The following is a 24,646-nucleotide window of genomic DNA, read 5'->3' on the forward strand; positions in this document are numbered from 1 at the left end:
AGACTCCCTAAAAGGGCTTAATAGTTTCATGGCAGGGTGGAATTTGGATTTCACTGTGTATCCTAACTGAAGATCTTTATTTGGTGCAAAGCTGATCTTAGGTTATGTTATGATGCATAAAAAAATAGGGTGGGGAATAATACAGAAAATACAATAATGACACCCTGTGAATCTTCTGTGCTCCTTCTTGTATACTTTTGTTCTTGCTCATCCTAGTGGCCATAGGGATAGATGATAGCAGTTCCTAGGGACTAAAGAAACTCTGCTCCAAAGAAACAAGTGGTAAAGACCAAGGGCTTTCTGCCTTGGTGGGGGCATGATGGATGGAAATATTTCCTGCAAGTGCTTGTGCACAAGGATCACTGCAGAAATCAGAACGTGCCTGAACACACAGAGTGAGGGTTCATACAAAATGAGAAACGCAATGCTACTGAAGAGAGGATATTTATTTAATGTAGCAGCTTCTGAGTATAATTGGAGAGGGCTGCACAGGGTCAGGGATCTGTGTTCACAATGCAACTGGAGATGAGCTGTGTCCAGATATTTGTTCCAGGTAAATTGAAGACAGCAGTCTTCAGGAGCCTGAGAAGGATATTCTTGAACTGGTCAGTGGAATGGAGGGATTTTCTCATTTGCAATGCACACATTTCACTGTGATGGAGCTCTAATAAGGACAAATGCCAGGAAGTGACCTGAACAGCATACTTCAAGCCCCCATGTCTGCAATGTCACTCATACCACTACACATTCCTGGTGCATATGGTTTTTGGTAGTGAGAGGAATGATGTGCCAGGCTGTGTGTTTAAATCCTCTGTCTGTGCAGCTGCTACCACAGGCTGTACAGAGAAAGTGGCCAGCAAAGGGCTTCTCAGCCTGAAAAGCACTTGGATTCACAGAGCCCTTAGCCGGGCATGGGCTGCCTTAGGGCACTGTATTGCTGCCTTACTCACAGTTTGCAGCTCAGCCTGGAGTTCATGTGCTGTTCTGCTTTGCCTCTGGATTTAGTTAAAAAAGAATTTGGGGTATTGGCGTGCATGGGTCCATTGGTATGGAGGGAGTCCATGTTTCTGGAAATGGCCTATCTGTACAGCTCTGCTCCTGGATCGTCCTGAGAATCAACTGCTGCAACTGAACAGAGAGAATCTACCCTGCAGTATGCCAGGAGCAAAGTTATGGAGGGCTGCAGTGCTTCACAATATCACAGAATTGGTTAACTGTAGGCTGGAAGGGACTTCTTGAGATTGTTTAGTCCAATCACATTTGTTCAAGAAGGGTAAGCGAAAGCAGATTTCCCAGGCCTGTATCCAGTTGTGTTCTTAGTATCTCTGGAGATGGATGTTCCACAACCTCTTTGTACAACCTATTTCAGTATTTTACCACTCTCATAGTAAAAACAGTGTTTTCTTGTGTTTAGATGAAATTGCCTATGTTTTAATTTGTGCCTCACATCCTGTCATGAGCACTACTGAGAGTGCCTATCTTCCTCTTCTTCATTCCCTCCCATCAGGTATTTATTTATTCATATTGAAAATATCCCCCCCCCCCCCCCCCAACACACACACACTCAGCCTCACCTTGTAGGAAAACAATTTAGTCCCTTAATCATCCTCACAGCTCTTGACAAGACTCAGTCGTTCCCCATCTGCCAGCACTGCTGGCCCTGCAGCTTGGGCCTTCTCTTTCTTGCCCATGTGCAGGGGCCATTCCCCGGGGCTGAGGGGCTGCCAGCAGGATGCTAACAGCCAGGCTTTGTTCACAGCCTCAGCTGCCTGGGCTGGGACCGTGGCATGGCACTGAGAAGCAGTGTTTTCATGCCTGTTAGTGCTGCAGATGGGCCCCTTGCTCTGCAGCTGGCCCTGTCACCAGTGCAGCCCGCAGGCCGCCGTCCCCCGCAGATGGCAGGGCCTGGAAGGATGGGCACAGGTGGGCACGGTGACCACACTGCCCAGGAGTCGCCCTGGCGTGTGGCACGAGGCAAGGCTGCTGGTGCTGGTGCAGGATCCCCGAGGGATGTGGGAACCACTGCTAAAATTATGTCTGGGCTGTGCAGGCACCAAGGGGGCAGAGGCTGTGTCACTTTATGCCAGTGGCAGTGTTGACTAGCGGGGGCAGATCACTGCTCTTCTGGATGCCCCAAGCAGCAGGACTGGAGATCCTGGCATGGGAAAGCTGTGTGGATGCTGCACTATGGATCCATGGAGATCCGGGGTGCTCCTTGTCAGCTCTTCTGGGACATCAGCAATGCCTTCACAATTATCATTGCCTCAAGGATGACTGGGGTTTTGTTTCTTTGGGCTGCACAGAATGCCCCAGGCCCAGCTTCCTGGGCCGTCCTCCCACCCTCCCATGCCCATGGCTCACTTGCAATGTCCCTTCTGGGCACAGGAACTTGCTTCCCAGTGTCTCCAGCCATTCCACATCAGTGCCAGAAATGCCACTGAACTCAATGCATTTTGCACAGTGATGGTTTGGTTTTAGTCTAGAGGGGTGATTTTTAGCCAAACTGAAAAATAAGTTCAGAAAGCAGCTAGAGATCCTGAGTACAAATAATTCTGCTGAGAGCTTAGCTCTCTTTGGGCTGAAAGCTACCTTCTGGGCTTATCTGTCTGATTAATTGCTAGAAAAACATTCCAGTAAAGTAAGTTTGATTTAAAGCTATGCTTGAATATTGACCTTCCATCCTTCCAATCCTTTCCATCCTTCTACCAGATTGATAGAGCTATTTTAGAAGAACTGAGATCTGCCTAAAAAGAGGCAATAGGAGGTTGTGGAGGGTGGAAAGAACATTGTCAGGAAGCAACAGTTGTCTGAAAGATGCAAAATAAAAATAGTTGTTCATTTTCAGTGAAGATCTATGGACCTCCAGTCTATATGAGGGATTAAAACCTATGAAAGTCTTAAAGCCTATAAATTATATATTCCAGCAGTTAAGTTCTAAGTGTCTGGCTTTTTGAGTGGATAAAATGTCCAGAGGTAGGTATTAGCAAAGACTGTAATCAGAAAAGGTTCCGTGCTGCCTGCAGTGACCAGGGGAGCGCTGCAGGAAGGTGCTGCATGCTGTCCTGCATCCCAGAGCTGTCTGATGTGGGCACGCAGCAGTGGCTCTGCTCCTGGCTGTCGGTGTGGCAGACACTCATTGCCCTACTGTCTAATAATTTAATGGGGCCCTGGAATTAGGGTAGCATTTTGCCAAATATCTGTACAATGCCCATGGCAAGGTGAGCACACAAATTGCTTTTTTGCATTCCCAGGATCTTGTTTGCTCTTTGGCTTCTCTTTTTTTCCCCTCTAAATATATAGAGAGAGCAGAGTCCTGTCTTGTTTCCTATTTGTGCCTCTGACAGAAGAATGAGAATTCTTGTTGTCTAGGTACTTCCCATAGCAGCAGTTTAGGAGTGCACATTTGGATTAAAGACAAATGCTTCATTAAAGAAAAAAAACTGTTACAAATGAGTGGAGAGTGGTTACCAGTGCTGCGCCACTCGAGTGAGAGCTGAGCTGGCACCCACTGATGGGCCCACAGAGCCCTGCACCGGCTGGGACAGTGCTGGAGACACTCTGTGGGTGCTGCAGTGAGGCAAGGCACCTGTGTCTGGAAGGGATCATTTGTGTGCGCCAGTGTTTGCAGACACGGCCAGCTGGCACAGGCAGGCGGCTCAAGGTGCCTGGCTCCGTGGACTTCTGAATATGTTGGAGCTGAGCGTGCTGATCCAGAAGAAGGATTTCCTTCCTTGTTGTTGAAAAGAGTTTGTTCTGTTTTGAGACTTGGGTATCAAACTGGGTCTTGAATACAATCTGAAGCCTTGCAATCAAACCCATGCTGAAGCGGAACTTTTGAGGCTAAAATATCATTAGCTGGATGCTGTCTCATCAGCTTCTCTCACCCTGTCTAATCCTTTTTCTTTCCTCAGGCCAAAGAACTCTCCATCACCGGAGTGACACTCTGGACACGGTGATCCTGGTAAATCCTAATGTGGACAGCGTCGTGTCCGAGGTAAGGACCAGATGTGCCATCAAGTTCTCTCCACATCAGCTCTCCTGCCCTTGCTTGCAATGGAGGTCATGATTAGCACACTTTGTACCTTCAGGAGAGTGCAAACCTGCTGCCAGTCTGCTGCAAGGTGTGGTGAAAAGGGCAGGTGTTCTGGTCTTGCCAGTGATCAGGATATGCACAGTAACTCTGGTGTGACGTGCAGCTGTGTTGGGCAGACAGTAGCAGTGTCTGCCCTCTTCAATAAGCAACTTCCTTGTATGTAGGAAACTTAGGGTTTGGCTGTTTGTGAATAACGTGGTCATCGCCTGTCATGGGATTGGGATTCTGGGTGCTGGTGTGCAGTACAGGTGAATTCTAATGGCAGCCCTCTGTCTCATCTCCTGTCTGGATAGGTCCGCTCCCTTGTGTGTGATTCATCAGCCCACAAACTACTGATCCTCTGTGGTCAGAGCTCAGACCAGGAAGGAGACTTGGTCCTGCAGACAGGGACCTTCACTTACCAGAAGTTTGCTGAGATACTTTCGGATCCGGAGGTGAGTGTGAGCCGTAATCCAGCACATCCCTTCCTGTTCAGAGTGCACGGTAGAATAATGCAGCCTGTGCCCTCCTTCAGGGTAATCTTCAGGCAGATTTGCAGACAGATGGGTTTGCAATCCAGCAAAAAATTGCATACTAAAAATAATTCATGTTATTTTCTTGGGCATCTTGCTTTAACTCTCTGTCTTAAGTTTTCCAAAGTGCAGGCATGGGTGATTCCTTTAAGTGCTCAGCTTGAAATAACCTTCCTGGCTCTGCAGGGGACAAATGCCCAAAATTTCTTAAAGTGGGTCTTAACATAACTGTGGGCAGTTTCCAAAAGCATTAAGAATATCAAAAGAGAGCATGGCTCTATGCATTGATTTTCCACGGGCTTTCAAACTATTTCATGTACGCCCAATGTTTCCCATTGGTAAAGTGCTCATGGTACCTTCAGTATTTCTGCATTAACTGGCTGCATTTTTTTTTTTTTAAGTGCTGTATAGGTCTCAAAGCTCTATTTGACCTTTATTTGTCTGTGTTTATCCCATTAGGTCACCCAGATTCTCAGCAACTCTGATTCAGATACCAAGACCTCTCTTACTGTGTCGTGCGTGGGAGAAGGAGCCTGGAGCAACCTTGGGCATCCTCGATTTCAGGACATTATTAATCTGAAACTGAATCCTGATCCAGTTCTGCCAGAAATGGATGGGGTGTCTGAATTTGCAGAATATGTCTCTGAGACAGTTGATGTACCGTCTCCATTTGATCTCCTGGAGCCACCCACCTCAGGGGGTTTTCTGAAGCTTTCTAAGCCCTGCTGCTACATATTCCCTGGGGGAAGAGGTGATTCTGCTCTCTTTGCTGTCAATGGGTTTAACATCCTTGTGGATGGTGGCTCTGAAAGGAAATCATGTTTCTGGAAGCTGGTAAGGCACCTGGACAGGATTGACTCAATCCTGCTCACCCACATTGGTGCAGACAACCTGCCTGGCATCAACGGGTTGCTGCAGAGGAAAGTTGCTGAGCAAGAGGAGGAACAATCCCAGGGCTCTACCAACTACAGTGACTGGATGAAAAACCTAATTTCTCCTGAGCTAGGGGTGGTTTTTTTTAATGTTCCTGAAAAGCTGAAGATGCCTGAAGCCTCCATGAAAGTAAAGAGGAGCATCGAAGAAGCGTGCATGACACTGCAGTATCTCAACAGACTGGGCATTAAATCAGAGCCTCTCTACAGGGTGGTGAGCAGCACCATCGAGCCCATCACACTCTTCCACAAAATGGGCGTGGGTAAGCTGGACATGTATATACTGAACCCTGTCAAGGACAGTAAAGAAATGCAGTTTCTAATGCAGAAATGGGCTGGCAATAGTAAAGCAAAGACTGGCATCATTCTTGCAAATGGAAAAGAAGGTGAAATTTCTGTTCCCTATCTCACATCTATCACAGCCCTAGTGGTATGGCTACCAGCCAGCCCAACTGAGAAAATTGTAAGGGTTTTGTTTCCTGGAAATGCTCCTCAAAATAAGATATTGGAAGGTCTTGAGAAACTCAAGCACCTTGATTTTCTGAGGTACCCAGTGGCTACTCAGAAAGATATCACCTCTGGAATACCTCCACCTGTGCTGAAGCAGACCAAAATTAAACAAAGAACTGACAGTAAAGAGAGTCTTAAGTCTTCCCCCAAGCCATCTGTGACAAAGCAAGTCAAGAAGGAAGAAGCAGTTGAGGAGGGGATTAAGGAAGTAAAACCAGAAGTTGTAAAGGATGCTAAAATTGAAAAAAAGGTTAAGGAACACACAGAGAAAGTTCCTGAGAAACCTGTTAAACATGAAAAGATAAAGACAGAAATAAGTGATGCTCTCAAAGCTGAGAAAAGAAAATTGGCAAAAGACAAGGTTGGGAAAAAGCATCTCAAAGAGAAAGTATCCAAATTAGAGGAGAAGAAAGACAAAGAAAAGAAAGAGATTAAGAAGGAGAAAAAGGACTTAAAAAAAGATGATGGAAAGAAAGATGAGAAAAAAGATTCAAAGAAAGAGGATAAAAAGAAAGAAAACAAACCAGAGATCAAAAAAATTCCTAAACCAGACTTGAAACCATTTACCCCAGAAGTAAGAAAAACACTGTACAAGGCAAAACTTCCAGGCAGACTCAGAACTGAGAAGATCAAAGCAAAACCTGAAAAAGAGCCTGAAAAGGTACCTGCTGACCTTAAGACATTACCAATGGAGAAGGCACCTGTACAAGTGGATCTAGGAGAGACATCCATGGTGGAACAGAGGTTGGTCCTGTCTTCACCAGAAGATCTTACAAAGGACTTTGAGGAACTGAAGCATGAGGAGAAAGGGGCCTTGCAGCTGACTCAAGAACGATCTGATATGGAAGTTAGTGATAAGATTATGGGAGCACCTGAAGCAGAGATAAGAGACTCTGTTGATATGACTGGTCAGAGTAACCTTGAAGTGGATCTGATTTTAAAAAGAAAGACCCCTGACCAGGGAGTAACTACTACTGGTATGGAAAAAGAATCATCAGCAGAGGAAATGGCAGTCCATCACTGGGAGCTGAGGGGAGGTTCTGCTGAAACAACAGAGGATGAAAGAAAAACAGTAGATGAAAACCATGACATAAGATACTGGGGGGGAAAAGCTGAGCAGGGCAAGGACATCGAGGTGTTTCCTGACAAAGAACACCTGCCATCACATACAGACCTCTTGGCAAAAGGTGCTCAGCCCCCAGTGTTCAGAGAGGAAGAAAAGGAGGAAGAGGAGAAAATCTCTTTGGACAGAAAACAGAGGGAAGCAGAAACTTGTGAAAAGTTTATTGAGGGGACACAGGTACAGGAAGAGGATGAGAAGGAAAAGAGAGAAGATGTGATAGAAAAGGCAGAACTGGAAGAAAAGGAAGAACAGCACATGAAAGCAGAGGAGAAAATGGAGAGGAATAAAGAATTCTGTAGGCTGAATCAGGATGATAGGGAGGAAAAACTGTTTACTATTACAGAGAAGGAAAGAGAATTTAGTTTCATGGATGAGAAAACCAAGTTACTTGAAAAGGACATAACAAAGGAAGAGTCATATCTGAGCAGCCTGCCAGTCCCGCCAGGAGCAACAGCAGAACATGTTTCTTATATCCAAGATGAAACTATCCCTGGCTACTCAGAAACAGAGCAGACCATTTCTGATGAAGAAATACATGATGAACAGGAAGAGAGGATCCCACACTTGAAGTATGATGTCAATGCCTATAACATTTCTGTTCCTGACCATCCAGGCTCTTTTGAAGCAGTACACGGAATACAGGCCATGCCTCCTGCTGACCTTTCAGCCAAGGGCTATGCTGGGCAGGAGTCTGAAATCCTGGCATATCCTACAAACATTGTGGCGGCACCTCTAGCTGAGGAGGAACACATATCTTCTGCTACCTCCATTACTGAATGTGACAAGCTTTCATCTTTTGCAACATCCGTAGCAGAGGATCAATCTGTTGCATCCATAACAGCACCACAGACCGAAGAGACTGGGAAAAGCTCTTTACTTCTGGACACAGGAAACAGTATGCCCTCTTCTCGGACTGAAGCAACTCAAGGTCTCGACTACGTTCCCTCTGCTGGCACCATTTCTCCCACATCATCCTTGGAGGAAGACAAATGCTTTAAATCTCCACCCCCTGAAGATTTCCATGCATTAGCAGAAGGAGAGAGGAAAGTGGAAACTCAGAAAAAGGACCTTCATGAGGAGGCAGAAGATGAAGAAGATGAAGAAGATGGGACTCCAAATATTGAGATGCCTGAGAAACTCAGAGGGCATTACAATGCCCCTGTGTTTGTTCCTCCAGTATGCCCCGGTAATGTGATAATCAGTGTTCCCACACAGGGGATGCCCTTGTCCTCTGAGGAGGCTCCGTTTTCCCAGGCTGACTCTGCAGAGGCTGAGGAGCGATGCACCAGCCCCGATGACAGCACAGTGAAAATGGCCTCTCCCACTCCCTCCGGCCCCACCAGCGCAGGGCACACGCCCTTCCACCAGTCTCCAGTGGAGGAAAAGCTGGAAACGGTAGATTCAGATCTGTTTGAAAAACAAACGGACGCTGCTGCCAAGAAACTGGAAGGCCAAAGTCCTGTTGTGGTGAAGGGAGCCAAGGGTGAGCCTCTCAGGGAAGACGAGGCGTCTGTGGCTAAATGCAGACGCGAAGGAGAAGGGCCGGGGCCTGTGCAGCACCAGCAGGGTCTGAGCAGTGATGCTGCAGCGTCTCCTGAGGAGGAGGCGCAGGAAGCACCAGCGAGGAGCGACGAGCTGCCCTGGCTCTCCTACCACAAGCAGGACACGGTGGTGGTCGGGGAGGACGAGCAGCCTCCGAGCACGAAACCAGAAAAAGAGCAAGGAACTAAAACCGTGACAGAAGGGTTAATGGGACTTCCAAAACACTTGTCCTTTGAGCCATTTGCAACCACAGGAGCTTCTCCGGGAAATGTGGATCTTCCACAGTTCACAAGCCAAAGCAAATGTAAAAATGGCAAATCTTTGCAATTTTCACCAGATGGCATCAAATCACCTTCTTTTACAGAAGAATGGATTGGTAAAGAAAAATCCTCAGATATTTCTAAGACAATTACTACTGAAGAAGGAAAACTGCTATATTTAACAGGAGACACATCAGAAGAAGAGAAATCTTCTCATGCTTCTGTTGAAGATATTTCCCCAGAGGAGACCAAATCCATTTCTCTCACTGAGAGTTCCAGTAGAAAAATCTCTTCAGATGTTTTTATTAAAGGACTTTCTCCAGAAGAAATCAAAGCTCTTAGTTTCACAGAAGAGATATCTGCAAAAGAAAAAACTGTGTCCAAGTGCACTGACAAATTCTCTTCAAAAGCTGTGAAATCCACATGTTTCATCGACCAGAGCCCAGCCACATATGAAAAATCACTGGAAATTTCTGCCAAAGAACTGAAAGAAGCATCAAAATCTTCTCCTTGCCTAGAAAGTAGTTCAGTTAAAGGCACATCACCCAGAGATTCTTCAACTGAAGAAATGTCTCCAGATGACAGCAGTTTATTTTCTGCATCAGAAAAGAGCCTGTTGAGGGGAAGAAGTGCAGGCTTGGACTCTCAGGAAGTATCTCCAGATGCAAAGAGCTTTCATTTTACAGAACCTAGCCCAAGTGAAGATAAAACATGTTCACACATTTCTACTGAAGACATAAAATCTTGCAAGTTCAAGGAAGCTCAAGAAAAAAAATCTCCGGAAATGGATAAGTTTTTCATGAAAGATTTAAGTTATGAGAAGAAAGTGTGGTTTCCAGAAGAGGTAGAAGAGGTCCCTCTTCAGGGAACGCGGCAGAGATATGACAAAGAGAGGGAGTGTACGTTCTTGGATGAGGTACCAGAATTTGAAACAAAATCCCTTCCTAAACTGGGAAAGGAGGAGAACCTGCCTCCTGCCTTGCCTGGCAGCCATACCTGGAGAGAGGCAGAAAGGGAAGCATGGGGTTCTGCCTTTGGGTATCTTGAGGAAGGGAGAGACAGTGGGAGAGGAGAGCAATTACCCGGTGAGGAGGATGAGGAACTTCACCATGCTGAAGACAAACCCATGCTACTGCAAGCAGAAACTGAATGTTTAAAGATGGAGTCATTTGAGTACAAAGAAGACACACAGAAGGGTGCCCAACCTAAGTCAGAAACAAAGAAAGTGGATATGATTCCTGCTGACATCACTGTCCCAGAAAGAGCACAAAGGGAAGGTTCTCCTCTATCTCCTCAGTATATCCCTGGTGAGGAAAATCAGGCCAAAGCTTTAACTGGAAACAAAGAAAGTCAAGAATTGTTGTTGACCTCTAAACAAGATTGCTCCTGCTTAGACAACGAGGACAAAGCTGTCCTAGATATCTATGCAAAGTCACTAGACCAAGCTGTGGCATCTCCCCTGTCTGCAGTGAGAGAAGAGACAGAGGCACCTCCAGGAGCAGACGGGCCCTGCAAGGTAGATCAGTGCAAGCCACCTTTATGGGAGGATGTCCCATCGAAGGCATCTGAAAAGAAATCAGGCATCAGTGATTTGTATCAGGAAATAGATTGCAAACACAAGTCAGATAGCAGACAAGAGGATGACTGCAAATCCACTGAGGGTCTGTATGACTCTACAGGAAGAAAAGAGCAGAGAGCAGCAGCACCTACTCTGTTGCAATCTACAAGAGCAGCAGAATATATTGCAGAGCCCACAAAAGGGAGTGCTGAGCTGTCAGGGCAGTGTGCACACTCCCCTCCAGCACAAGGCCCAGGTCAAAAAAGTGGTGATGCTGTTGGCAGTGCTGGGGCTGTGGGTGCTACCACCCGAGAGCTATACCCTGCAGAGACCTACTCCAGGAGCTCCCCTGAGCCTTATTCCTATGAGGAAGGGGTCTGCACACAGAGAGATGATGACACTTCCACGAGACAAGAACCAGAAGAAAGAGAACCAACTCCCTACCCTGATGAAAGAAGTTTCAAGTATGCTGACATCTATGAGAAGATAATTGTGTCTGGAGTGGGACCCTCTCCCTTCACAGCCATGGGTGCACACAGCCCAGGTCACACTGACAAGGTGCCAGTGACAGCACTGAACTCTCAAAAAGGTCAAAATTTTCATGTATCTGCAAAGGAAGAAGAGTCCTGCCTTTATACCTCAGCTGAGAAGGAACTGTCTTCTCCAGCATCCCCTAAGGATAAAGCAGATTCAGTCTTTGACTATAGAGACATCCATGAAAGATATTTGCCCTTATCTGAAACAGGGAAGCCTAGGACATCAGAAGGACAGGAAAAACTGAATGTGTCTTCTGCTTTACCAGGAGAACTGGACTCTGCACTGCATCCATCATCTGCGAGCGCAGCATTTGCCTCTCCCACCGTCACAGCTGACACCTTTTATCAAGGAAAATCATCCGCCTATATGGATGCTGGCTGTCCAGATGAGAATATCATTTCGTCTAGCCAGGAGCAGGTATCTTTGTCCCTGAAATCTGAAATCCCAAATCCCAAAGATACATACTATGAGAAAGCAGGTAGAGGGGAAGAAAGTGCAAGTGACTCAGAGCTAGAAAAAGGTGCTAAGGAGAAGTCTGAAAAGGAATCTAAACTGCACAGCCCTGCTGAAGCTGCAGGCACCGTCTATACACGCATCTCAGCCATCAGCAACTTCCCTGTGTCAGACCCCTTCCTGCAGAGCAAATGTCAGGAGCCCCTTTCACCCAGCTCCGCTGCCTCTTCTCCCTCTGGTCCAGGCTGGCAAGAGAAATACGAAAGTAGGGCGACTGCATCAGCTGCTGTTGTGGAGACATATGCCGCTGGTTACAGTGACGTGCCAGACATGCACAGAGATGAACAAACTTCAGAAATGTGCCATGATTCTTCACAAAAGATAGAGGTTGCTGAAAAATCCACAAAGGAATCCCATTTCTGGGTAGCAGATTACCCAAGTGCAGCAGTGGCCTCCAAGTGCCAAGAGCAAGCCATATACCTGAAATCTGCTTCCAGCAAACAAACAGAAGTATATGAACAGGGCCCAAGGGTAGAGAGCAGAGGGATGGATAGCTCTTCTGGATTTGAAACAGCCAGCACATTCAGACATAAGCAAACCTCAGTAAGCCATTTAGGGGATATTTCTCTTTCTTTAGAGTCTCCTTGTGCTTTGCTGTCAGCCCAGGGAAACAAAGATGAGTACTTGGAGGTTTCTGAGAAAATCAGCAGCCTTGACTCATCTTTTCCTAAATTCTCACCGCTGAGTCCATATGAAGAAGACAAGGTGTTCTCCAAAGGTATGGAGAAAGAGTCTGTGACCCAGCAGCAGCTGAAAGATGACTCTTCCAGCCTGTCAGAGGAACCATCATCTGAGGCCACCACTCCTGTGATACTGGCTACAGCAGAAAGTTTCTATTCCCATATGCTTTCCACATCCACAGGTGCAGGAGTGGAATCAGGTACGAGGAGTGCTTGGGATGTGTCTCCACTGGTTCCAGATAATGCTGTGAAAATACATACAGCTGAAACCAAAGACTTTGTCTTTGCTGAAGAACATGGGTCTCCATTTCCCTGTGGCATGAGTGACCACACCTTGCCACGCAGAAAAGAGTGCCAGGGCTCAGAGCCCACACCGTTCTCTGCAGAGCAAGAGCAGCAGCACTGTGGTAGCAGCCCAGAGCAGAAGGCACCGTTTGCAGAGCAGCCGTTGCCTCTGAGATCTCTCCCTGATGTGCTGGCATCATTTTCTCATCATCAGTACAAAGATGAAACCACAGCTAATGGTCCAACAGAGGTGAGCACTAGTCTGCCAGCTTTCCAAAGCACACACCATGCAGCAGAGGCAAAAGATGAAAAAACATGTCCTGATTCTGACAGCAGTTTTTCTCCATGCGCGGGCAAAGAGGAAACAGAGAGGCAAAGCCGTCCTTCCTCTCTGATGTCCCCTGAAAACAGTTTCCAGCCATTTTTCCCAGATGTGCAGAGGGGTGAAAAAGCAGAGGACTGTGGAGACGCTTCCCATGACATGGAGACCCATTTAGGAGGCAGTTCTGATTGTGGACAGAAATTTTCCTCATGTGAATACAAGCAGAGAAAGGGAGAGCTCTCTCCCTCATTCATCAACCCGAGCCCCCATGAGCTCTCTGAAGACAGTGACCTCTCAGAGGAGGAGGGTCACCCTTCAGTGCAGGGGAGACCACCCCACACTGGCAGCAGTCCCATGCAAAGTGCCACAGTGGAGGAAACCCCTCCAACATCAGTGAGTGATTCTGGAACCTCCCAGTCAGACTCCGATGTCCCTCCTGAGACTGAAGAATGTCCATCCATCACAGCAGATGCCAACATGGACTCAGATGAAGATGCTGATTTCCTCCCAGTGGACAAAGCTGTGGGGAATGCTCATCATGCCAGTTCTAGGTCCAGCCATGATCCTCAGCCTGTTCCAATGGTAGATCCCCATCCCCACCCTCCTCACCCTGATGTCTGCATGGTAGACCCTGATATGTTGCTAAATGAGCAAAGCATGAGCAGAACTGATAAAATTTCCAAGAAAGACATAAAAGAAAAGAACAAAGGTGTGAGGAAGCCTTTGAGCAAATCCAAATCTTCCTCACCTGCCCGAAAATTAGATGTGAAAGGGAAACGATCACCCACTCCTGTGAAACAGTCATCGGACAAATCTCCAAAATCTGTCACTGCCAAAAAAGAAAGAGATGGAGGAGAAAAGCCCAAAGCACGTAGTGCGCTGATGCCAGAGGATGAGTTATCCCGGAGTAGTCACAGCAACCCTGGCAAGAGCCTTGTTAATGGCATCAAAACAAATCCCGGTAAGAAATCCTTCCTGAAAAATGCATTATCTCAATAGGTCCAACGCCGAGAAAAGCACTAGGTTAAATACAGCAGAACAGAGAACAGATCTTCCCAGTCAGGCATAAAAAGTTACAAGCAGTGATAAGGTTGAGATGTACAAAAGGTTGATATGAAAGTGCAATAGAGTCCTAGGAGCAGCAGCGATTCACAGGGATGGCAGGAAGCCAGGATGGACAAAGAGTACTGTAATGCCCTAGGATAGCATACATAGGCCATCAGAATGGGGGAGGGGGTGTATCTCTGTGTTTAAGCAAATGTAGGTTATTGACAAAAATTAGGACTAAATATTAATTGGGATCACAACTCTGCAAAAGTTAATAATGGAGATTTTTGGTTCCCTCCCCCAGAAAAAAGCTTCTGATCCTAAAGCTTTCCAATCCCTCCCCCCAAAAAATAGCAGAACTTCCTTTCCCACCCAAGACCTGTCACAGCACTGGCCCAGAAATCCATCCAGGTCACCTCTGAGCAGCAGAGCATGGATAAGTCTCAACTTCACTGCTGCAATGGAAAAGTTTTTCTGGAATCCAAGTCCTTCTTTGTTAATCTGAGTGTTTGTCCCTTGCAGAAGGGTTTTGATAGCCTCTTGTTTCCTGTTTTCCAAAGCTTCCAATAGTCCTAAGAGCAGTTTGTCAGTGCCTATGGGTCCACCTGTCTACGTGGACTTGGCCTACATCCCCAACCACTGCAGTGGGAAGAACACAGATCCAGAGTTCTTCAAGCGGGTTCGAGCATCTTATTATGTTGTGAGTGGGAACGATGCAGCCAGCGGAGAGCCGAGCCGTGCAGTGCTGGATGCACTTCTGGAAGGGAAGTCTCAGTGGGGAGAGAACCTGCAGGTAGGTCATGGAAATGCAAAGCGCTGTGTCACGCTTTTGATGTCACAAGTGCTCAGAGGAAGATGGGTATCACGTACCCAAGGGAGTACACTGAGAGGAAGCAAATGGTACTGGGCATATCCTGTTTTGCAGTCTCAGCAGAGTAACTGCTTGTACTGATGAGGAGGAGAACACCTGCAAAATGGTATGAATAGAAGCAGATATGTCCTCTTTTCCACATCCTCCTGAGGGGAGGAAGCATTGAGAGATCATACACTCATCCTTACCTACTGCAGGATGAGCGTATCCTCAAGCAAAATCAAACACCAACACAAGCTGAATTTTCGTCAGTGTCCCACACCCAGTGGCATCTCTTGTTAGCCTGGCTTGCTGAAGATTTTTCTGACATCAACTTACTAGTAGAGGATTTAAACAAGAATGTTCTGTAACACAGTTCTTGTTTAGGCAGGCTTGCAGGACACCCCAGGTGGGCACTCCTGAAGACACGTACAGAAAGGTATAAATGTTCTTCCAGATGAAGCAGCCCCATATTTCAAGGTCCCTGAGTTGCACGCTGGGTCAACAGGCACATAGTGTCCATTAAGAGTGACACTGCCAGTATGGTTCCTTTTCATAGTGAAGGATCTTTCTGAGGCTGTTTCTGGAGCTCCAGAGCTCTCCCCTGCACTGCAGCCATTCTCAGCATTATGGTGTCAGTGCTGCCAGTTTGCAGCCAGTTCAGAGCCCCATTGTGCTGGTACTGTATAAAATAAAGCTCTGCCTCAGAACCCGACATCTGAAAGACACTAAATAGAACAAGCAGTACCAAGGGTACAGTGTTCCAAAATTAACAAGAAATTTTAGCCGCAGCTCCTATGGGCATTCTTTGTTACTGCAGTTGTTCTCAATCATCCCTGCTGCTTTCTTTTCCCAGGTGACATTGATCCCAACACACGATACTGAGGTAACACGAGAATGGTATCAACAGACCCATGAGAAACAGCAAGAGCTAAACATCATGGTACTGGCAAGCAGCAGCACTGTTGTGATGCAGGACGAATCTTTTCCAGCCTGTAAGATTGAATTCTAGATCTTCCACATTTTGTGTTCATCCATTGATTCTTCAGTCACCGATGCAACATGAGAGACACCATCTAATCACAGTCCAGTTCTTCTCTGGTTTAGTCCTCTACATGGTTCCCATTTGTCAGGCAATCGGGTATCCATCTTGCTCAGCACTGGATGCCGTGAGGAAGAAGTGCAGGGCTCTGTAATTTTCTGGACTGAGCTAAGAGTTTGTGCAAGAGCAGTTGCAGGCCAGGGGCACTTTCACCTTCCCTGCTTTATTCTGCTGCCTGTACAGTTTCTGTAGACTATCTTGGCTGCCTTGCTGCTGTGAGAGCTTGTTCTACTCTCTTCCTGGCTGCCTTGCCATTTAACCTGTAGCACCGTGAGCCTCACCTTTCTGGTGAGGGCTGAAGTGCTGCTGCTGCATGCAGAGTGCATGGGAGGCAGGGGGCAGAGGTGAAATCTAACTTGCAAAGAAATTGCACCAGGGAGACGAGGGAAGACAAAACCCTCTGAACTGTAATGTGACAATGAAGGTCATTCTTCCATCTCCCCTCCTGAGCATACAGGAGGTGTTCTGAGCAAGGGGACCTGTGCTCCTACTAGGCACGACCACCACATGCCAGCTTGGCAAATTTGTGTCCCAAGTACTCACCTGTGGCATCCTGCAGCACCTGTTTGCTGTGCTCAGGGAGCTGGGATGAAGGATCATGGCAGTGGGAGGGGAGGGTTCAGCACATTCCTAACCTGCCAACTTGAGCTTCACACACGCAGCAGCCGCAGCAGCCGGCTGACTCCTGCACGCCAGCTGTGTGGCAGGAGGAGGCACAGAGAGGCTGTGGCCTAAACAGTTACACACAAAGAGCATCCAAACGCACAACTACAGCCCCCTCAGCAGCAGAAGGACTGAGGAAGCCTTGGCCACTCTTGGCCCAGGATGTGGAAGAAACCTCCCTGTGCCAGCTCTGAGGATGGTGCCGAGGCAGCCGAGGGCCCTGTGGGAAGGCTGGGCCCTGTGGCTGTGCTGTGCCGGCCTGCACGCAGCAGCCATCGCCTCGCTGCCCGTGTGCCAGGCTCCAAGCCTTAGAGCTGTGTTCAAGCTTTTTGTTGTCCCTCCAAGTGTCCAGGATGTGGGGAATACAACTGTGGTGAGAGGGAAGAGAAGGCCCTTCCCAACATACTTGGGAAAAAGTAGTTTAGCAAGCGTAGCCATTCTCAGTTCCCTCACACTGTGGCAGGGATGTGTTGACAGCGCAGGTGAGTGCTGCTCATCCGTGTGGTGCCACCTTGCAGCTTGCTCCCTGGCCTATGCCTCTCTGTGGGTGTCTGTCCTTGCTCTCTGACGCCTGGCAGGAGCAGGAGTGTGTGCAGTGAGTGCACTGTGGTGCTGAAGAGCCACCCAGAGCCTCCTTGGCACACAGCCCCGTTCCAGTGTGGCAGACACGTTCTCCCAGCAGGGACTGGGGTGTTGAGGTGCACCAAGCCTGCAGCATCCACGAGCCTTTGCCACATCCCAGAGAACTGACAGAGGCTCTTACCACAAAGATAGCTTTTCTGTAAGACAAAGAGAGTGGCAGCAGGCTGTGCTCTGGGAAAGAAGGAGTGAGATGGAAAGCTGTGCTGCAATGGTTGTCAGTCAGCACAAAGTATTTCCATCTGCTATGGCACCCGCTGTGCTTGGCCCTGAGCAGAGGGCTGACTCCACCATGAGCATCCTCGGGCCCTGTGTTGCACTAGCCTGGGACACTTCAGTCACGGTGCTAGCTTTCTGGCAGGTGACATGAAGAAAATGCTGCTTAGAAACCTGCTCCTAGCACTAAAATGGAGTTTCTAGGGAAATGGTCTATTTTGCATTTTAATTTATATATTTATTTTTTTAACTTTAAGCTGCATTTTGTGTTAATATTTTAATTTATACATGTTAACATGATACCATGTGCTTTTAGTGTCAGTTCAGAGGTTTTCTCAGTACAAATACTAACATGCTGCAATTTAAACAAATGAAAAGACCATAGAGAACTTGTGGGCAGCAAAAATGTCTCTGCAAGGCGGTGTCTAAAACCCAGCAGCTGTGGGACAAGGCCTGAGGCCAGCAGCCTCCCCAAGGCACAGCCAGCTCTTTGGCTGTGGCCCCTGTTAGGAGCATGTGAGCTTACTCAGGGCTTTAGCTAATTCCTGCCCTGTGCCGTGTTCATTTTAACCATGGAATCACACTGTGTCTGCCAGCATAATAAATGTCATTCTCTGCATCCCGATGGGGTCAGCATTCATGAATGTTGGTTCTGGCAACTGCAGGCACTGAAACACCTGCCCCTGCCCCTCCCTGGAATGCTGGGGGGCTTTGCCTGCTGTGCTTTGGGGAGCCCCTGGCGCACTCGCCGCGGTGGCAGCTGCAGGATGCCGGACACCGGAGGCACGAGCATGGCCCTCACTGGCTCCTGGGATCCCTCTGCGTAGCTAGATGTAAAGCTAATGCACTAACTTTAGATAGACACACACATGAATGTTTTCTCAATTTTAAACTTGAAGCAGTTCTGACTAAGCAGCAGTAATAGTGAGGCTTTGTGAGGTACCTGCATCCTCCAGGCAGGAGTGTGGCCACTGGTGGATTCCAGGAGGAAGGCTGCCCTCCATGCTCTGCTCCTGCCCTCTGCAGCTCTGCTGCTTGGCTACCTTTATCCTACACCAGTTTGCTTCCCTGTCCTCAAGGCTCCACATTTTTTTTCAGTTTTTGTCGCAGTCTGTTCTGCCTTGAGCTTCTCTCACTCCCTATCTCCCTCTCTCCCCCATTCCCTTCCATCTTAAAAAAACAATGGGGAAAAAAGACTTAGGAAAATGCTGATTCATAGAGTCTGGCCCTGCTCAGGCCACAGTAGCCAGCAGGACCCACCTGGAGCCAGAGGTAATACAACACTATAGAGAGAAACAGTTAAACTCTGCTTTTGCTTGTTTCTGCATGTGGGCAACAACGCGTAATCTTCCTGTATGTAATAGGTAAAAAATAATATTTTAAACCTATAATTAAAAAAAGTGAACGTCTTAACTGTATTGAAATGGCATCTTGTGCTCCTAGCTTCTTCTATGCTAAATGTTTTAAGAAGAGAGCCCTGATTCTTTTCTTCAGCATCACATTTCTATTTGAATTTAGTTCCTTGAGTTCTGTCCTATTGCCCATTTCCATGTGAAACACTGTAACTAATTGCTGTCAAGAGAGGAGCCCAACACATTAAAAATAAAGCCACATTAATTGCGAATGAGAACATCTCCAGTGGTTTCCAGCTGTTCTTTCAGTGTGCCCACAGCCATGGCTGCTGTGCCACCCTCCCATGCCTCCCAGCTGAGGCGAGCCCCACGTTCACCAGCAGCTGCCGAACTCTGCTGTGACTTGGAAAGGGACACGCACACAAGGGCACAGAGCCTGCCCGGACAGCCCCTGGCCCCAGCAGGGTAACTGTGGGTCCCTCCTGGGCACATCTGGGACAGCTGGCCAAGGGCTGCAGGGGGAAAGCAGCTCCTGACAAGGCAGTGAGGAGCCTGGCGTGGCCTGTCTGCCATGCAGCACCATCCCTCCTCTCAGTTCCAGAATCGTGCATCCCATTGTGGCCCTCCACCTGTCCCTGCACTCCTTGGCAATGGCAGCTCTGCCCAGCACTGCTGGCACTCTCTGAGCTGCAAGGGTCTGTGGCAGGCAGCACACCTGCTGGCGTGGCACCTGGGCACGGGCATGCCAGGGACTCCATGCCTGACCCACTGCAGCAGCTGCGCTTTGGCACCTCTGCAGAACTTCAGCCTGACCTCCAACAAGGGAACAATCTTCCAGCTCCTTACCAGAAAACTGGGACAGCTGCTGCACTGCCTGTGGTGGAACACAGTCAGGAGAGGCTGATGCCCAGTTAGTTCTGTTCCTGCCTGCCTGTCCTCAGAAGGAAACAATGGCACAGGTGGGTGCTAGGAAAAAAGAAAGCAGATTCTGTGCTACAGTCCTCAGGAGAGAGGCCATCATTGCCCCAGACCACACCACAGCTTGTGCAGGCCCTGGTGGGGACCTCAGGGCAGCTGCCAAACCCGGTGCTGATGGGAGGAACCATGAACTGCTACCATAAACCAGGAACTACTTCCACACACAGCTACTTTTCAAGTAAATGACGCTGTCTCTGCTAACCAAGGTGCTGTGACCGCAGTGCATTTTCCCAGTGACGAGCATCAGGCTCTGTAGGAGTCAGCACCTGAGGGCCACAGCCGCACCCCAGGGGCCCTTCTCCATGCCCCCCTCCGGAATGAGCCCCTGCAGCAGGTGCTCGTGGGCCCATCGTGGCAGCCACGCTGCCCTGGCACTGTCCCCAGACAGGAACACACAGGCCTTGGCAGGAGACGTGGCTGCCAAAGCAGTGCTGCACACACCATTCCAGTGTCCTCATTCTACCACAATCGCCCCTGAGACCTGGCATGCCAGGAGCTCTTCCCCAGTATGACCAGTTCTCCCATGTAGGAAAAAGGAGGTTTTTTCCTGGCCTGGAGCCTGTGCTTTTCCAACAGGTCTGACTGCAGCCACAGCTGCTCTTCCAGGACAAGAGAGCATGAGCAGGGCTTACTGTTCCCAGCACCTGCAAGCTTTGGCACATACACACTGCTGCCAAGTCAGCATCAGAGACAGAGAGACACTGGACCCACAGCATAGATTTACTGTGAACACACATTGTCACAACACAGCATAGAGATCTTTGGGCACAGCTTCACAAAAACAGAGATCCTAGCTACAGACAGACACGCAGACTTGTCCATAAATACAGGAGGAGTGGGAAGCACAGCCCCGGCCGGCACTCGGGACGCGGCAGGGACACCCGTATCAATCTTGCCCTCAGGCTTGTGCTCACAAGGCATTTACATAAATATCCATTAAATATTTTTCATTTTATATAATAAAGATTTCTCCTTATTGGTTTCTAATAGTCCTGAATTATCAAAATAGCAGTTTCTTTTAATCCCTGTCACCAAGACCTCAGAGCTGTAACCTGCCTGATCCTTGGGGACGAGAAAAAACAACTGTGTGTGTCTTCCCTGCACACCTCTCTCAGGCTGGATGCCCAGGCTCCTGCCGGCCCCAGTCCAGCAGGGAAACGTCCAAGGCCATGCCAAAGGGATGTTTCCTTGCAAGTGGCAGTCAAACCTGATACCCTCACTACCCTTCTTTTCCACACTCATTCAGAATGCCTTCTGCTTTTGCTAGTTTTCCTACCATGGACTCTCTGGACCAGATTTTGGTGGCCAGCAGTGGGATTTCAGAGAGGAAGAAGGAAGAAACAGAGAGGAGGTTGGTGGTTGTGATGGATCTGATTAATTTAGGCCCAGAATGCCTTTCTCTGAAGGCTGTGGGCCAAAGGGTCAGGAGGAACTGTCCTCTTTGGACTTACCACCCTAAAGGCCTTGGCTGTACCATTCCTCTAATGCTGCTGTCCCAGTGAGCACAAAGCCCTCGGGACACCAAGGCAGCACCATGTCCCTGCTCCATGAAGGTGCCATGCCAGTACCCAGACTGCATTGTTGTTCATTTAACGAGGCAAGCATTCTTGCTGAATGGCAAAGAGCTGGCTTGTGGAGGAGCAAAGCAGTCTCTTCCACACCACAGACTCCTGTAGCCCTGGGACATGGCTTCCTCTCTGCTGTGCACCGCCAGCTGCGTGAGGTGCCATGCAGGAAGTCGGGCTGCACTCAGGCTTAGAAGTGCTTGCAGGGTGCTGTCCAGTGAGCCACTAAATTTGCTGATCCTTCTGACACAGCAGCTGCAGTTCCTCCACATTCTTCTCAGGAGTCAGTGGCTGCACCTGGCACAGGTGACCAGAGAAAAGCTGGTCTGACAGAGCACTGTCCCCCAGCAGCTCCTTGCCTGTATGCTCTGGGTCCAACATCTCTCCCAGCAGCTCCTCTTCACAGGGCACCAGGATCTCCTTGGACAGATCCAGGCCAGTCATTCCCCTGAGAGACCCCTCACCTGGCTTCGCTGTCTCCCCAGCCAGCCCCAGGTCAAATCCTTCACCACACTTTGGGTTTCCTATGTTACTTGGCTCTAACATTTCCCCAGATGATTTTTCTTCATCCCGCTCTCCCATGCTCTTCTCGTCTGGGTTAGCATCCTCCCCTGCCAGCTCCTTCTTGCACAGCTCCAGAATCCTGCCTGGCTCTGGGCCCTTATTCCAGACCAGGGTCTCTGGGGCACTTGGCTCTGCTGCTGGCAGCCCAGACACACCCTCCCGCATGTCGGGCTCTCTGCGTGGAGCTTGACTCTCCTCCTGCTCAGGGGACTGGCTGGTCAGCTGCTCCTCACTTTTTGGGGGGCTGATGGAAAGTTTCTCAGTGAAGCTGAAACGAGCACAGCTGTCCACAGAAGTTGGGGAGGATGGGCCTGCACTGGAGACGGTGCTGGAGGGGCCACTGCTGTCTGCAAAGAGGAAGAAAAATCTTAAAACATGTAGCTGGTATTTTCCCACCCGAACTGTCACAGTCCCACAGTTCTGCAACCAAGAGGTGAGCGCTGTCTATATGCCGTGTGACCTGTCAGGGGCTTGAAGCTGGTCTTGGACATTTCTGACAGTTCAGCTGATGAAAACCCAATCACACAGAGTACACTGCTACCTTTTAATCCAGTGCTATATGTTGGCATACAGCCAAGAGCAGACTCTGTTGTTACAGCACAAAATGTGAAGTGTGATGTTTCACTTCAAAATGCAAACCAATTTATTTCATTCCCTTACTATTACGGAACAATCCCAGCTTCAACTTGCTCCTCCTGGTTCCTGATACACACAGTCCCTGAGTGCTGAGTGAGAGTCAACACTAGAGAAAGAAATATTGATTCTCTACTAATGCTTATTCTTGCCTTATATTGCACAATAAGCAAAATTAGGGCAATAGCTAGATTGTATCTAATCCAATAAAGGAGGAGAATGAAACCACTGTTTTCAGCCAGACTGGTTTCCTGGCCTTGGTGACTGCACACCCTTCCCTCCCTGCCCGCTGCATCTGCCCTGACCGAGCGCGGAGCGCACTCACACCAGGGGGGTTTGTCCGAGCGCGGGCGCAGCGGCAGCGACGACGACGACAGGATCCGCTGGGACATGAAGGGGTCTCCTGGGATCTGGCTCCCAATCATTGAATCAAACAGAGCTTCGGGAAAAAAAATACACACATCAGTAATATTCCTACAGACATAAAGGAACGGCTCATAGCCCAGCAGTCACGAGCAGGCGCTCTGGGAAGAGCTAAAGACCAGTGCCAATTCAGAGCCATGCCAGCCCATGAGGTCCCGGGAATCTGAGGCTAAGATTTCCAGAGCTGGAGTCGGTGTCCTCATCACCGCACTCATCAGCTAGAGACAGGCCTGACTGATGATTTGCCATGTAAACGGCCTACGATGGCTCTGAGCTGGGTCCCGTGGCTGATTCCTGGGCTGGAACACTCTGGGACAGGCTCTAGGGGCTGCACTGCTCTGCAGGGCTGTCAGGCTGATCTGTCCCAGAACGGGAAGGGGCAGGCGTGCTCCTCGCCCTGCCAGAGCCCAGCAGCAAGCCGTACCTGCGGTGGAGTGGGCGTGCGGCTCACTGCAGCTCCGGCACACGGCCGTCAGGAACTCGTTCACCTGCCGCAGAGACAGCGAGTTGTGCAGCGTCTCCAGGGGATGGATGGTGGGAACCATGGAGCAGCCTTCAAAACCTGCAAAGAGACCACGTAGAGAATGAATAGAGGAAACAGCAGGGAAAATCCATGCAGGAGCAGTCGTGGCTGAAAGAGCTGGGCACTCTGGGAATCAAACAACAGGCACACTCAGGCCTCAGGTCATCTCTTCTAACCCAAGAAAATCACCACGAAGCAATCCCATGCAAATACAGATCTGAAAGCAAGCACCTGGGTACACATGGAGGGGAAAAGAGGAAAAGTATCTGGCAGCTGCCATTTTTGCTGCTGAGCCTGGGACACTTAAAATACACAGCCATGATGGAGAACTTGGCACAGAGCTTGGCACAGTGCCCCCTCTTACAGAAGCCAAACGGAATCGAAGTGGTGCCAACAGAATTTCCATTAAAGAGGTCCCACCGCTGGTGACCCCTGGCTGGCACAGCCCCCTCTCCCCACAGCGGGGAGCACACACTGCAGCAGCCACAAGGAGCCACAGAAACTCCCTGTCACAGCAGCCCCCCGTGCACCCCAACAGGCTGTGTAGGCTGTGTCCAAAGGAAGGGCCAGGTAATGAATTATTTGTCCCTTTAACTAGAATTCACTGCCAGCAAACCCAGAACGAGCATAAATAGGCATCTCAGCATGTAATAGACACTTTCTCAAAGCTAAGCTGCATCACAACCATTCAGAATAAATCCTTTGCTGCTCAAGCCAGCAGAGTAACATAGCAAAGCATCTTCCTCTTCATCCCAGCTTCCTGGAAATGCCTTGTGGAACCAAGCCAACCTGAACTGTCAGAGGAGCAAGGAAGAAACAGATGAGTCCGTGGGTATATGGAATGAGGCTGCCCCCTGCTCTGTTTAATGCCTCTCTCAAGTTTAATGGCCTCTCAACTCCTCAGGGTTGGGCTTCCCATTCTGTGGCCCCCCAGTCTCCTCCAAGGACCTCAAAAAGACTCTGGAAAGAAACTGTGTTTGCTTCTACAGAGAAGGAAAAATACTTTGAAATGCAAAAAGTGAGAGAGTTCTTGATGCAATCTGCAGCAAGATGTCTGCCCACCACACCAAGAGGACAAAACTGACCCCTGCAGCTTGGCAGTACCTCAGGAGAAGCCCTGGAGCACCTGTTTGTGTACTGCAGACAGTTGTTCCAGTCACCTGCAGGACAGGCTCTGCTCCAATATCCTCACCTAACCCAGTTCTGCAAGAGGCAAGGAGCATG

The 24,646-nt window shown here is 48.9% G+C and overlaps 2 protein-coding genes across 5 annotated transcripts in view; one reads left to right on the forward strand and one right to left on the reverse strand.

The window, feature by feature from the left end:
• MAP1A (microtubule associated protein 1A) overlaps window positions 1-15,784 on the forward strand; it is a 45,453-nt gene extending 29,669 nt beyond the window's left edge. For both annotated transcript variants that reach the window (XM_054273055.1, XM_054273056.1), the window contains 5 exons: window positions 3,912-3,994; window positions 4,387-4,527; window positions 5,065-13,828; window positions 14,475-14,707; window positions 15,621-15,784. In XM_054273055.1, the coding sequence (XP_054129030.1) occupies window positions 3,912-3,994; window positions 4,387-4,527; window positions 5,065-13,828; window positions 14,475-14,707; window positions 15,621-15,776 (9,377 nt within the window). In that variant the 3' untranslated portion in view covers window positions 15,777-15,784. The remainder of the gene's footprint in view (window positions 1-3,911; window positions 3,995-4,386; window positions 4,528-5,064; window positions 13,829-14,474; window positions 14,708-15,620) is intronic.
• A 4,242-nt stretch (window positions 15,785-20,026) lies between these two features.
• Window positions 20,027-24,646, reverse strand: part of PPIP5K1 (diphosphoinositol pentakisphosphate kinase 1) — a 42,650-nt gene continuing 38,030 nt past the window's right edge. For all 3 annotated transcript variants that reach the window (XM_054273112.1, XM_054273111.1, XM_054273110.1), the window contains 3 exons: window positions 23,324-23,461; window positions 22,802-22,915; window positions 20,027-22,190 (listed from right to left, as the gene is read on the reverse strand). In XM_054273112.1, the coding sequence (XP_054129087.1) occupies window positions 21,505-22,190; window positions 22,802-22,915; window positions 23,324-23,461 (938 nt within the window). In that variant the 3' untranslated portion in view covers window positions 20,027-21,504. The remainder of the gene's footprint in view (window positions 22,191-22,801; window positions 22,916-23,323; window positions 23,462-24,646) is intronic.

Source organism: Melozone crissalis, unplaced genomic scaffold (genome assembly GCF_028551555.1).
Source record: "Melozone crissalis strain CALT ecotype California unplaced genomic scaffold, PUWL_Pcris_2 ptg000014l_1, whole genome shotgun sequence".
NCBI classification, from domain to species: Eukaryota; Metazoa; Chordata; class Aves; order Passeriformes; family Passerellidae; genus Melozone; species Melozone crissalis.